At 38.1% G+C, this 15,027-nt stretch overlaps 1 protein-coding gene across 1 annotated transcript; it reads right to left on the bottom strand.

Annotated features, from left to right (window-relative positions):
* Positions 1 to 744: 744 nt before the first annotated feature.
* Positions 745 to 10,748, bottom strand: LOC106526236 (melanopsin-A). The gene is made up of 9 exons (XM_014020800.1): positions 10,157 to 10,748; positions 8,223 to 8,356; positions 7,922 to 8,125; positions 4,718 to 4,889; positions 4,404 to 4,565; positions 3,467 to 3,574; positions 3,099 to 3,270; positions 2,881 to 3,027; positions 745 to 1,783 (listed from the first exon to the last, which is right to left on the bottom strand). Exons 1-9 carry the CDS (start codon positions 10,303 to 10,305, stop codon positions 1,376 to 1,378), a joined length of 1,656 nt encoding a protein of 551 aa, XP_013876254.1. The 5' UTR covers positions 10,306 to 10,748; the 3' UTR covers positions 745 to 1,375.
* Between the last annotated feature and the right edge of the window lie 4,279 nt (positions 10,749 to 15,027).

The raw sequence follows: 15,027 nt of genomic DNA, 5'->3' as shown, positions 1-15,027 counted from the left end.
TATTTAGACGTCCTATTTTGCAAATGCTGCCTTTTTGAAATTTTGTATGCTTGTTTGTCTTTGTGTCTATGGTGTAATAATGATGTGATTGTGATGCTGTAATTCTGAGTGTTTTATGTGCTGCAGAACAGGAACCTGCTGTAAAACAGCAATTATGCTGAGTAAGGCTTGATTTTTTTTTAAATCTTTTCCTGTTAAATAAATAAATCAAATCAAAATTACTTTACTCTTCTATAGTTTCACAGAAGCTCCATGAGATCAACTTTTTCTTAAGGCTGTTCTTTTTTTCCAGCTCCGAACTGTGATCTATTTCTAGTGTCAGCTGTCAAAATAATGTAACAGGAAGTGACAGACTGACATGCAGTTTTAAAACAAACCCTTTTAACTTCAAAGAWTCTTTAGGAAACTAGGCATGGACAGTCTTATTTAATTTTGGCTAAGGTATTAACTTATTCAACGACATTATCATTATCAACTGAAAACTGTATTTTGATTATTAAAACTATCATCACATCATCCCAATTACAATTTTTTAAAATAACATTCAAATTTTTAATTGGTCAGAAGTATTTTCTTTGCATGGCCTCAGCATTGCTTGCCTTGTTGTGTTTATTAAAACCAAGTTATGCGGAAATATCAAGTATCAAACACAACATACATTATTACGCCTCAAAGTTCACATTTTGCTATTTTTTTAGGGAAATTGTTGTGCGGCTATTACAAAGAACAACAGTTTACCTAGCATACATTATACAAGCTTCTTTAATATTTGAATACAATAATCAGCCTAATTTTAAATAATTAAAAAAGATTTGTGTTGTCCAAAAAAAACTACTATAAAAAGGGAAATATCTTCACTTATCTCACCTTATATTATGTCATAGCTTTTTATTCCTTAAAGGGGACAAACATACAGTTATTTGGTAGCTTTTCTTCTTGACGTGTTGGATTTAAATCATCTTTATTGTTTTTTAAAGATAAAAACTGGGCAGGAAAGATGAAAACATTTTCTCTCCTGTCTCTGGAAGAAAAGAGTCCATGCTGTGGAAAAAAAAATGAACTAAAGTTCAGTTATTTCAACTCAATCATCGATCAAACTGATAAACTTTCACTTGATCCCATGTTCACGAAGCTGAGATTTCTGCAGGACTTAACACAAGTATACATGATATCCCTCAGAGTGCCAGTGTCTTTGACAAAGTCTGACAAATAATGTAAATTTTATTCCAGAAACGTTTGTTTTACTTTACTTGTCTGTTCCACACCAGTGTCCGAAGCAACAAACAAGCTGAAAATATGATGAGTAGGCAACATCTCTGTTTATTTGAGTGTCTTGTGTTCCAAACTTTAATTAAATGAGCACGCTTCTAGTTGGTCAAGAGAGTAGTTCCACTGCCTCRAAAACTTCAGATGAGAAGTTTAGGCTGAAGAAAAAATTGCTTTCCAAAGCCTCGAAGCTGTCTTCTAAGTGAACACTGTCAGGGTTGATGATGCCGCTCTCTGTGGTCGGGCTGATGACAATGATGCGTGGGACAGTCTGAGGCGACTTGGGGTCAGTGTGTGGTGCTTTTCCTAAATTCAGGGAATCAAAGGAGTTGCTCTTGTGACTGTTCAGTCTGTCTCTGATTTTGCTTTTCCTGTCTTGTGCGTCTGAAATGTCACTGGTTAGACTCTCGCTGCGCCTCCGGGTGATAACAAGCAATGGCAGAGAGGCAATTGTCATGGAGTTGGAAACCAACTCATGGTCATGGCTGTCCAACGGGTCATTCATGGCAGATGGATGCTGGTAACGTAAGCACACACACATGGACACGTCATTTCGAAAAATATATATGCATGATCAAAAATAATAATAATAAATAGCTCCTCTGGATGGGTTCTTCTTTAGTGAAACATTTCATCTCTCCTCCAAGAGACTTCTTCAGTCTGACGAGTTTCAGGTGAACTCAGCCTTATAAGCACTGCCTCCACATGGTGGACAAACAGGTTAGTCAGATGCAAAAGAGGTCCATCGCCTAACAATAGGTTTGATTAGCTCTATTGTTCACCAGAGGATCATGTGCCCCATCACCTGACTTATTGGTTTGGATGCTTCGGCCGTGGTTATTTTGTGTTTTGTCATGTGTATGTGGTGAGTGCAAGCGGGGGWTCAACGTCCCCTTGTTTTTGTCCCTCTTTTCCTCTTTGTGTTGATTATCGTTGGGGCCCTGATTCACACCTTTTGCTCACAGTGGGTTGAGTCATACTTGCAATAACAGCATTGTAGGAGGAGGACAACTAGACACGAAGGCCTCCACCTCTGTTTAATGGTGGATGTTTTTTCTTCACAAAGACGGCTTCCTTTACTCCTCTCTCCAACCAACGTTCCTCTCTATCAAGGATGAGAACATCTTYATCCCTGAAAGGCTGATCGCTGGCCTGTAGATGAGTGTAAACTGCAGAGTCCTGACCCGACGAAGTAGCTYGTCTGTGCTGGCTCATTCTTTTGAACAGTGGCTGTTTGTTTCCCTAACTGATCACAGTCTTCCTGACACTTAGCATATACTACAGTAAATTACTCTGTTTTTGCCAGGGAACTGGATCTTTGGGGTGCACTAATGTTTGTCGTAACATGTTTTGGGGTTTGAAAGCCACTGGGACGTCATGTTTGTCCATCATGTGGAGGCAGTGCTTATAAGGCTGAGTTCACCTGAAACTCGTCAGACTGAAGAAGTCTCTTGGATGAGAGGCGAAATGTTTCACTAAAGAAGAACCCATCCAGAGGACCTACTTTTTTTTTTTCTTTTTGATTTTTTTCTACCTGGATTGCTGAGATGCATCAGGATAAATGCATGATCTTTGACTTTTCTTATTCAACACCAATAAGTTGCATTTTCTCACCTTCTCTGGTGGGTGAGTTTTGATTGCCTTCTGCTCAATCTGCCTTTTGCAGGACCCTCCTCTGTAAGACTGGCGGTAAGATGGTATGCTTTTGAAAGAATATCCCGTTTTTCCACCCAAATGTTCCAGCTCCACATCTTTCAATACCTGCAATAGAGAAATGAATATTATAAATGCGCTTCACTCAAATGTTCAAAAAATCTGGTCGACTTCTTTACCATGTCAAAGCGATTGGTTGAGGCACCGATTAAGTGAGTGCTTGAAACTGTGGACTGTCTGCTGATGTAGGAATCCCTGAATGAAGAGTCACTGATGGAGTAGGAGTGGCATTCTTTTCGGGGAGCAGGAGACAGAAACCAAAGACAGGGAACTTTATCTGCCAGGGTCATCCTGTTGGGTGGAAGGTGGCGCAATGAGTATATTTTAAATGAGTTTTAAACATTCTCATATCTTAGAACTCATTTGAACACAACCTGGAACCTACCTGGAACACAACCTGGAAAAATGTAACCAGGTTCAAAATCACCAAAAGTCGTAAAACTACTCAGTGAACATGTATAAAGACACAATTATTGTGATCTTTTACCTGTATTTGTTGTGTATCATAGCATAGATGATGGGATTGTAGATGGTAGAGGCTTTTGCTATGACTGCAGGTACAGACTTGGAGTATGGGGACAAAATATTGGCGTAGCTGTTTGAAAAACGAAAAATAAAAACACATAAAAAAACTTTTGCTTCTTTTATTATTAGAAATTCTTGTCCAGTTGTTAATTTTCTTTGTTGCATGTCAACAACAGATGCTCATCACAAAGTTCTCTTTGTCTGTTTGCCTGTTTTGTGATATAAGGAGGGGTCAGGTTTGGTCAGGGATTAACTTGTACCATCTGCTACGGAGGGTTGGTTAAATCCATCTGGTTGTACTATTTGCTCATGTGATTTTATGCATGTGTATCTGTTTAAGTTTGCTTGCATGAAAGGTTATCTTCCCTTTTGACTGAGCAGAGAGAAGACGTGATTTATGTAACTACAATCAGAGTTCATGTAAACCCCAGGAGAGACATTATGTTAATGGTATATAGGTTTAGATAGGATGAATAAAAACAAGTTAAAAATCTATTTCTAGAATTACTTATTAAATGCAATTTTTGTTTACTTGCTGCCCAGTTTTATCTAAAATTTAAAGCAGACATTTCATGCCTTTAAATCCTTTTTCACATTTAAATCATTCAGTTGGAGTTTACATAAAGTGGAGCTGCAATGCTTTGATCTGAATTCCTACTTACTGTAACTCCACAATCCCCTCTTTCATCCCTCTTTTGAGGTGTGTCCCAGATCAACTTGTTTTGACGCTGTCTCTTCAAATACAATTAAGGCACTTCAYATTATGGTTAATTGTTTGTCCTAACTTTCTCTGTTTCAAACTCAATCTGTATCTGAAAGTCGGTCAGTACTGACAATAAATACACATTACAAAAGAAAAACAAAATCTATTTTCTATACAGTACATGAAAAAATCTTACCCAGCCCAGGAAATGAGCGTAACACAGGCATATGGTGACCAAGAGAGGACGTAAACGATGATGACAATAAAGGCGATCTTTGCCAGTTTCCACTCACTCCTGATAGACTTCTGTTGGATTAGAGTGCTTTTCCTCACTTTAGGCCCCAGATGTTCTAACTCCCTGAAGGAGGAACAAGGTGGAGAGAGTAATTACATAAAGAAGCCATAAAGAGCTAGATGCCAAAATTAAGTAGAAATTGCAATTTTATTTCAAAAGTGTACTTTGCATCAAATGTACATGCAAAAAACCCAATGATGAAAAGGTTACAGTACCTGCTAGTTTGTCTAATATACAAGAACATTTGTAGGTAGCAGAATAAGATAATTCCCAGGGGAATGAAGAAGACGAAGAAGCATAGCATCATTGTGTAGCTCCTGTTAGCTGCTGAGTATGTTACATAATCCCATGTGCAAGATGTCATCAGGCCCTCAGGGATATAGGAGCCTATGGGTAAAAGATCATCAAATATATGAGTGTTTGCAGAAAGCCATGTGTCAGCTCAAACATAGGTGGCATTGCAGTTGTAAAAACTGCTTCTAAAACATATATAAAGTAGACTTTTTAAATGTCATTTCTTGTTACTGCTAAATATCGACTGTCCTATTGACTCGTTATTTTAAGTTAAAAATACTTACTTATGAAACAGGACACCCCTTCAAGAAGTTAATATCACTAATTGCTGATTCCTTTTATGTTAATCAATGATTTTTTTCTTAATGTTGTTGCTATATCCATAGGTGTAATTTGCTGGGTGGTTAGGGGGATTATGACCGCCACAATAATTTGATCATGTCAAAATACCACCCCCCCCCCAACAAAAGTACATCATTTGATCAAACACAGTAGAAATTACCTGATGCAACTCTCTTATTGTCTTTAGGTAGCTTTAACGTAATTTTTATGTCATTTATGTATGTTTAAGCATAATTGCTAAAAATTATATGCAGGGTTTTAGAGCATAATGCCCCCCAATGATAGACCTAAAGCTACACCCTTGGTTATATTTCCAATGTAACCTCCTCAGCTGTTGTGATCTGAGTTGTATGGGCTGTTGGCAACGTTTCATAATGAACTACTGCCAAACAGAAAAAAAAAATTAAAAGCATGAGATAAAGATGTTTTTGGATTTTAACCAGGTTTCATATAYGGTACCCTCAGCCAGACACTAATGTTCTGAAGTTCAAATGCCAGCAAAAAGCATTTCCCGAGTCTATGCCAACTGTGAGATTATATAGCTTTAGCATTTCTCAAACTTCTTCATAAAGCAACTTGTGGCAGAATAGTTTTTTCATCATGGTGACAAATAATAACCAATATTAACATCTTGGTCTAAACAACACCAGTATTAAAACTGCATAATGACACTCTACAGCAGTGTTTTTCAACCCTGGTCCTCAAGGCACACCGTCCTGCATGTTTAAGAAGTGTTCCTGCTTCAACCTGATTCAGATGATTGCAGTTCAACAAAAGCCTGTTAATCAGTTATCAACTGAAAACAGCTGCGTTGAAGCAGGGAAACATCTAAAACATGCAGGATGGTGTGCCTTGAGGACCAGGGTTGAAAAACTGCTCTACAGTGAACATCAGCCTAAATTTTTGTCACATAAAAAATATGCATAAATGAATCACAAACACAAGCCCACAAGTCATTGCCATAAGTTTGAAGCATTTGCTAATTAACTTTCTAGTTATTTTTATTCATATTCTTCTCTGACATGATGATTTATTTATTTATTTATTTATTTATTTATTTATTTATTTATTTATTTATTTGTACTGACGTGACATAAGCACGTTAGGGGTAGGTTAACCAGTTAGGTTTTGTGGTAAAAGAGGATTTATGACAAAGGTGTTGCTAAAAGTAAATAAATTAAACTTGAYTTAATTAAACCCTTGAGTTTTTTATGGTATGAGGGCCAAAATTAAGACTTTTGCTCAGTCAGTGGTTGCTACATACTTGTAGCAGGAGGCTATGCCAATGCCTAAGCCAGCTATTGATCTGATTAATGATAGGCCGGCACCAGTAACTGAGCAGCTGGCCCTGGTAACTGAGAGACCAGCGCTGGCAAATGAGGAGACTGTTCATTTGCATTAACATTGGAGAGGCTAGCGACTAGCATGCCTGAGCTGTTCATGAGAAATTTCTATATTTGGCATTATAAATATTAATTCAATCCTAATACCCTGTCAAAAACTGTAAAAAGGCCCAACTTGATAGTTATAGCTTTTCTCATAATTCAGCTAAAGAGAAAAAAAATAAAACCACTGCCGTAGATAAGGGCAAATGCAGCTGCTAATTCAGGTGGTGACTAAATCTGTCTATTTTATCTATTCGTCCATACATCCATTATCTATACCCGCTTCTTCCTTTCAGGGTCACGGGGGTCACTGCCCATATCCAGCAGTTACTGTGCAAGGGGCGGGGTACACACAAGTCAACCCATTCTCACTCCCAACTCGTCAACATATTGACGCTTGGTCAGGTAGCCGTCTGCATCCAGCTTCGGACACGTCGAGTACCCCCATGTGTCAGTTCTTAACGAGATGAGGCGGAGGAGCGCGTTGTCACATTTTTTGAAAAGAGTAAGAAATGTGCGAAAGTAACCATCCCCCAAAATTTAACTTCTATTAGCCCTATACAGCCTATCCCTGACCTCAGTACCTAAAATCAACCATTAACCCTGATCCCTCGTATTAACCTTTTTGAAAATGTAGAGAATGCACGAGAACTAACCGTCCCAGACCCTAAATTTAACTTCTATTAGCCCTATTCAGCCTATCCCTGACCTCAGTACCTAAAATTAACCATTTACCCTGATCCCTCATATTAACCATTTTTGAAAACGTAGAGAATGCGCGAGAACTAACCGTCCCAGACCCTAAATTTAACTTCTATTAGCCCTATTCAGCCTATCCCTGACCTCAGTACCTAAAATTAACCATTTACCCTGATCCCTCATATTAACCATTTTTGAAAACGTAGAGAATGCGCGAGAACTAACCGTCCCAGACCCTAAATTTAACTTCTATTAGCCCTATTCAGCCTATCCCTGACCTCAGTACCTAAAATTAACCATTTACCCTGATCCCACATATTAACCTCTGACCCCCAACCCAAAGACCCCTAAGTGGCACAACCCGGAAAAGCCGTGGGCAGCAAGGACTGACTTGAGGGGGCACTCAACGCGGGGCCTCATCAACGCTAAATCAAATGAACAGTCKCCTTCTCATTTGCCAGTGCCTTCCTCTCAGTTACCAGGACCAGCTACTCAGTTATTGGTACCAGCCTATCATTAATCAGATCAATTGCTGGCTTAGGTATATACGTATATATATATAGCCTCCTGCTACAAGGATGTTGCAACCACTGGTTGCAAAAAATCTTAATTTTAGCCCTCGTATTGTGTCATAAGGAATCTCACAAGTACATGAGCATTTCAATTTTTTTTATGATTCATTGTTCCAGAAGAACTCACTCCAGCCAACAAGAGGAGCCAAACTCCAAGCCAAAGAATAAAGCCAGACAAGAAGGATGGCAAACATTGTCCTTCGTTTGGAGCTCCGGTGCATGGTCTGCAGGGGCCGGGTGATCACCAGGTATCGTTCGATCGAGATGGCCAATAGGTTTATCATGGATGAAATACCAAACAGGGCACCACAGAATGCATATATCTTACACCCTGCAAGACAGGAACACATAAAGAAAATACCCAACAAATGTTAGCAAACTTGATCTAAACACATTTTAGCATACTTGAAAGCAATGACAAGAATTACCCGTTGCTCCAAACATCCATTCCTTGTAGAGGCAATTGATAAAGAAGATTGGAGACTGGGTGAATGCCATGAGAAAGTCACTCACTGCCAAGTTCATAATGAAGTAATTGGGAAGTTTACGCAGCTTCTTATTGCTACACATGTCACATAACAAAAAAAGAGATTGATAGTGTTAAAGTAATGGATGTATTAAAAACAAACATTTACTGAGCCAAATTCTTAAATATCAAATATATAAGGTGCTACTTTCATTTGTTGAATTCTGATCTGAACCAAGAAACACTTAAAAGCTTTGTTTTCATTTCTGTACCAGATGTAGACAATCTGCTATCATCAAGTAATGAAAGGACCATTATGTAATGCAGATATTGTCAAATTAGACCATCGCTCTAATCAGGTCATTGCTCTAATCTGTGCACCTAAACACGAAGCACACTGAGCAGATAAGGTCGYGCTGATGGGACAGTGTGCATAATGTGTGTTAATGTATTCAAGAGATAATAAATTGGTGAGATACTGTTAGAACTGTTGATAACTTACAGTACGTCTTATTGATGAACCTTTTTTTCTCATTTAAAATACATCAAACAGAATATTCATTTGCAGTGTTGTTTTTAAAGCTTGTCCTCTTTTTAAACCTAGTTGTTCATCTTTATCCTCCTCCTTTTTATAATTCTTATACTGTAAGAGAATCAGACTAATGGCTAGCCAAAATTTCAATAGACATTGAATACCAGTAGGAGCAAGATCTGTATTATCAAATTTTGTTTGTTTTAGTTTGCCATTTAGATCATGATCAAGCCACATATTTCTGTGAAACCCAAATTTTGCCAGATTTGTTAAAGCTTATGCACAGTAGTTTTTAGTTTTTATCTGTAGTCTCTTTATTGATTAGGGGAAAGCTGTTGTGAATCTCAAATCAAACAAGAAGCTCTTTATTAATTAAAATAGTTTGTGAATCCTGACTGAAAGCAGATAATCTCCAAGTCAGACATTTTAGTCAGCTTACATTGTTTCCTGCTTCTGTGTTAATGTACTGCAGGTGTCTCTATATGAGAGAGAGTACACAACAAGAGTACTTTCTCTAAAGAAAATAACTGCAGTAAGCAACGTCAGAAAAAATACTCCATTATATTTGTTTGTTTGTAAAATATATTTACTGGAACCCATTTCACCTCATATTATCAGTTCTGTGAAGTCAAATCATCTGGACAACAAAAAGAGGGAAACCATCTAATCTGTCTTTGTTGATGGACGGATGGAACATGAAAGCTATTGGCAATCCCCACAACATGCAAACACACTCACACACATTGTCCCAGTTTCTGTAAAACATTGAACATCGGCAGCTCAAATGAGAGGCCAACGTTTCTCTCGACACACATAAAACACAAGCTTCCTGCAGGACTTTCAAATGAAAGTTTACTAGAGTGAAGTCAAGAGTGAGTTATTTTGGTGAAACATATAAAATATATATTTTAAAAGTATGTGTTTTAGATTCGACATCACCTGTTGCATATTTCTGCTGTTGGTAAGAATGAGTTGCATGGGTTGTTTGAGTTAAGTTTTAGATTGGTTTGAAAAAGAAGACACCTTTATTTTATTAAACTATTAGTCTTTTATGTAATTTATGTTTTATAGTGCTTTGCTGCAGTAGTTGAGAGCTACTTTTATTTATTTATTTATTTCATTTTGAAAGGAGATTWGGCAAATTTTCCCATTTAAACCTTATATTCTATGTTATTGTTTTATAGATGGTGATGAGTGTCTTTAGCCTTGAAGCTACAGCTTTGCAAAAAACATGTTTATTTTATAAAACTTATTTTATCATCCTTGTTATGATATAATGTGACAACATCTGAAGGTTTTCTTGTCATAAAATATAAAACACACACCAAACACATAAAGCAAAAAGACAGCCTTTTTCAACTCACCTGTAGAAAGCAAACATGACCAGGACATTCCCAGTGATGCCCAGCACTCCGATGACGAAGACGAACAGAGCAACAACATAGTGAACCTGGTCAGGCACATCCACCTTGCTGAAGAAGCTGCTCTGAGTGTGGGTTTTCTGGGGCTCCATGCTCTCAGTGGACTACATGATTCAAACACCTTGGCAGGATTTCAGGCTGGATGTCCTTTCAGTTTGTAATCCACTTCTTTTAGCCAGAGTTGAGCCTCTTGCATTGGAATAAGAGATGGAAAGTGTTTTGCACCGAATGATGTGGCGATGATACCAAACTGATGATGAAATATAAGGATGAAAGATGATGCTCAGATGCTCCCCCTGATCGCCCACCTTGTAGTTCTCAGGTAATATTTGTTGAGTTGAAACGATGACATCCTCCAGAACATTAAATCCCCCACATGTTCCACTCTGTCACTGCCTGTCAGTCCACTCGGAGGTCGCCTGCATCCTCTTCACACTCAATACCAGCTGTGCTCTGAATCAGCGAGCTGTCGTTGGTCATCTCGTGAAACTCCTAACTCCTAACCATCATCTTTCTCATTCCGCGCCTCTCTCTCTCTCTCTCTCTCTCTCTCTCTCTCTCTCTCTCTCTCTCTCTCTCTCTCTCTCTCTCTTTTGTCCATGAGGATGCTAGAAGATAAATTTAGCCCTCCAGCTCTCCTTCCATCTGCTACCACATGGTTTAGGGCTGTTACCATAGGAACCACCGCTGGGTGCCTGTTACAGTGAGAAGAGGAAAATTGTCGAGGTTTTTTTTAAAAAGCTTTTTTATACAGTTTGTTCTCTTTTTATGTTTAAATTTCTATTAGATTGTTGTGTTTTTATAGATGATTTTTCATGCCAGCTCTCTGTTTCCTGTTCAGCTGTGAGTGATGGTTACACAGAGTGTACAGTTATACTCACTGACAWAATGACTGTGGTACCTATGGTTTCATGTTTTGGCAAATCCAAGCATTCTGCTTGTGCTTATACAGCTAAAATATTACAGATGCTCAGGTCATCGCTGTAGCAAATGTTTTATGCAATTTTTAATGTTTTGTTAAAGGGATCCCCGATTAGTTGTAACATTAGACTTTATTTGATAAACAGAATTTAACTGTAAAATAAAGACTGTAAAAATGCTGTAGGCTGTTTAGTTTTGTAAATTTTTAAAAATATATTTTAACACGGACGGGGCCATTTTATTTCCACACAAAGCATTCTGGGTAAATGATGACGTGGATAGGTCCTCGGAGCGAGGCTGCTAGCGAGCTATATCCACCCTGAAGGNGCATCGGTCTGTCTCCCACCCCCACATCCCATGCTCCAGCCCTGAGCTCCTCTAACCCTTTAACTACCACATTCTTACATAACTGACATGTTTGCAACAAGTATCAACATAAGCTCAGCAATTCATCTGACAATTTAAACCCCACATGGATACAGTGTCAAATGTAACTCTCCTAAGTAGATTCATGCAAATTATCACGGTCTCTTACATGACTATCAGACACAAATGTATACTCAACTGGGAATAGTGAGATGTGACTTTTGGTTTCTGTAACTTTTGTGACCTTTTGTGTACTTTTTAAAATATTTAACTTGTTTTTTTAAGAAATCTATATAAAATACAGTATGTATTCAAACCTTTCAAAGCCCCTATCTGATTTGCTCTTTTGTTGTCTTCTTATTTTATGTGCTCTTTTACTTATTATAGCTGTTAGCTACAGCTTTTCTCATTTTAGTTTTTAGCTATGGCTGTGTTCATCTTAGTCACAGCTTGCTAACATTGTATTTTAGTGTTTAGCTACAATATTGTTGATTTTAAATTTGAGCTACTTTCTGTTCTGTTTGTTTTAGGCTTTTTAAATTTTTAGCATCTGTTTTACTTATTTTAGCTTGTACGAATATCCATTATTGTTTTGTCTTATATTTCTCATTGTGCATGTAAATTCAGTGACTGACAGGTGAACTGCCCATCAACAAAATTTTAAGCTCAACATTTTTTCATTAGAACTGAGAAAAGCTCATAAAATGGAACTGGAACAACTTTTTTCAACTGCTTTTTTAAACTTTGATTATCATATCTTACATGACTGAGAACCCACACCAGCCTTTCTCTCTGGAATAATTACAGGCAACACATGAGGAAGTTGATCTAAGCTGTTATTCTTCCAACTGTCAGCAGGACAGGGGTCAGAAGAGCCCATGGGCTGGTCGTTGCTTTTTATGGTGCTGGACATGTTTTTTTGGTGGGGGCCCCCGGGGGGTGGGCTAGAGATGAGGGAAGCAAAGAATGCAGACCTTAGACAGCGATGTCAACTAAGCCCCTAAAGCAAAGAACAACTTTAATCTAAACAGAGTGCATGCATGTAGATGAATGWTTGATCTATAGGGAATGACAATTTATTTATATGATAATCAAATGAGTGTGCATGTGTTCACACCAAATGAGTTCTGTGTATACATGAGCACTAGCGGGTAAAATAAATATTGAACACGTCACCATTTTTCTCAGTAAATATATTACTAGAGGTGCTAATGACATGAAATTTTCACCAGATGTCGATAACAACCCAAGTGATCCATACATACAAAGAAATCAAACCATAAATGTCCAGAAATGAAGTTATTTGTAATAATGTGGAATGGCACAGGGAAAAAGTATTGAACACGCTTACTGAAATTGATCTAATACTTTGTACAAAAGGCTTTGTTGTCAATGACAGCTTCAAGACGCCTCCTGTATGGAGAAACTAGTGGCATGCATTGCTCAGGTGTGATTATGGCCCATTCTTTCGTGGACCTCTTCTATGAACCCTGATCTTTAGTTCTTTCCATAGATTTTCTGTTGGATTCAGGTCAGGTGATTGGCTGGGCCATTCCAGCAGCTTTAGTTTCTTTCTCTGAAACCAACTGAGAGTTTCCTTGGCTTTGTGTTTGGGCTCATTGTCTTGCTGAAATGTCCAGCCACGTTTCATCTTCATCATCCTGGTAGATGGAAGCAGATTTTTATCAAGAATGTCTCTGTACATTTTTCCACTCATCCTTCCTTCAGTTATTTGAAGTTTGCCAGTACCATATGCTGAAAAACAGCCCCACACCATGATGTTCCCACCTCCAAACTTCACTGTTGGTATGGTGTTTTTGGRCTGATGTGCAGTGCCATTTGACCTCCAAACATGATGTGTATTCTGTCATCCAAACAGTTCATTGTTGGTCTCATCTGACCAGACTATATTCTCCCAGTATTTCACAGGCTTGTCTAAATGTTGTGCAGCAAACTTTAAAGGAGCTTCAACATGCTGTTTCTTCAGCAGTGGAGTCTTGCGTGGTGAGCGTGCATACAGGCCATGGTGGTTCAGTGCATTACTTATTGTTTTCTTTGAAACAATCGTACCTGCTAATTCCAGGTCTTTCTGAAGCTCTCCACAAGTGGTCCTTGGCTCTTGGACAACTCTTCTGATAATTCTTTTCACTCCTCTGTCAGAAATCTTGTGAGGAGCACCTGGTCGTGGTCGGTTTATGGTGAAATAATGTTCTTTCCACTTCTGAATTATGGCCCCAACAGTGCTCACTGGAACCTTCAGAAGTTTAGACATTCTTCTGTAACCGATGCCATCATTATGCTTTGCAACAATAAGGTTGTGAAGGTCTTGAGAGAGCTCTTTACTTTTACCCATCATCAGATGGTTCTTGTGTGATACCTGGCCATCATTTGGGACTGAACCAGCTGATATTAACTTGCACTGACAAGGGGCAGACTTGCTTTCTRATTACTGAGAGAGTTCAGCTGGTGTCTTGGCTTTCCATGCCTTTTTACACCTCCCTTTCTTCATGTGTTCAATACTTTTTCCCTGTGCCATTCCWCATTATTACAAATAACTTCATTTCTGGACATTTATGGTTTGATTTCTTTGTATGTATGGATCACTTGGGTTGTTACCGACAACTGGTGGAACTTTCATGTCATTAGCACCTCTAGTAATATATTTACTGAGAAAAATGGTGATGTGTTCAACACTTTATTTACCCGCTGTATTATAAAGTTCATAATTTTTTAAGGGTCACTTGTGTAGACCCAGTCACAGATACCATGTTTACATTTATGGGCATAGATGAGAAATATGTTTTGCCCCTCATATGGCAAGATTTACGCAAWTTTACTGGATTCTTTTTCTCTCTCTCTCTTTCTGGCCAGAAAAAACACAATCTGTCAAAATAATCAATATCTTCCATCCACCCATCCATTATCCATACCTGTTTCTTCCTTTCAGGGTCATGGGGTTCTAGTGCCCATATGTAGCAATCACTGTGTGAGGGGTGGGTTACATACAGGTTGCAAGTCTGTTACAGGGTTAGTCAACGTCTTGTTTAAAACCTTAGTTAAAAGGTCACCTGTCGTTATAGTTTCAAACTGTGATCTATTTATGCTGAGAAAAGCAATTTTGGTTAAACTTTGAAGACAATATCATTGTGTTATCTCATAACAATCTGCTAGCACTCGAAGCATGTATGAAAACGACTTACCTGGAGCCATGAGAAATTGTAGTTCAGGATCTGTAAAGTTGTGTTTTCTAAGGCCAATAGACTGTGGTCACCATTTAAAATTTGTTTGACTTCTAATTATGGTCAGTTGTTGACGCACAAAAAACATTGCAGCACAATAGTATTTTTAAATGTTGAAGTGACAGAAAATGTTCCTTCCAATGATACTTTCTGTCTTTTGACATTCCCAGGTGAAAAAATATTATACTAAGTATACTAAATCTAAGTATACTTTAGTATACTTGAAGCCGCATTAATCATTAGTATACTTAAAGAGCCATTTTGGAACAACTAATTTAATACTAAATA

The sequence above is a fragment of the Austrofundulus limnaeus genome, unplaced genomic scaffold (assembly GCF_001266775.1).
Source record: "Austrofundulus limnaeus strain Quisiro unplaced genomic scaffold, Austrofundulus_limnaeus-1.0 Scaffold265, whole genome shotgun sequence".
NCBI lineage: Eukaryota > Metazoa > Chordata > Actinopteri > Cyprinodontiformes > Rivulidae > Austrofundulus > Austrofundulus limnaeus.
The sequence above is the reverse complement of the archived record's forward strand: the minus strand, read 5'-3'. Positions and strand labels throughout refer to the sequence as shown.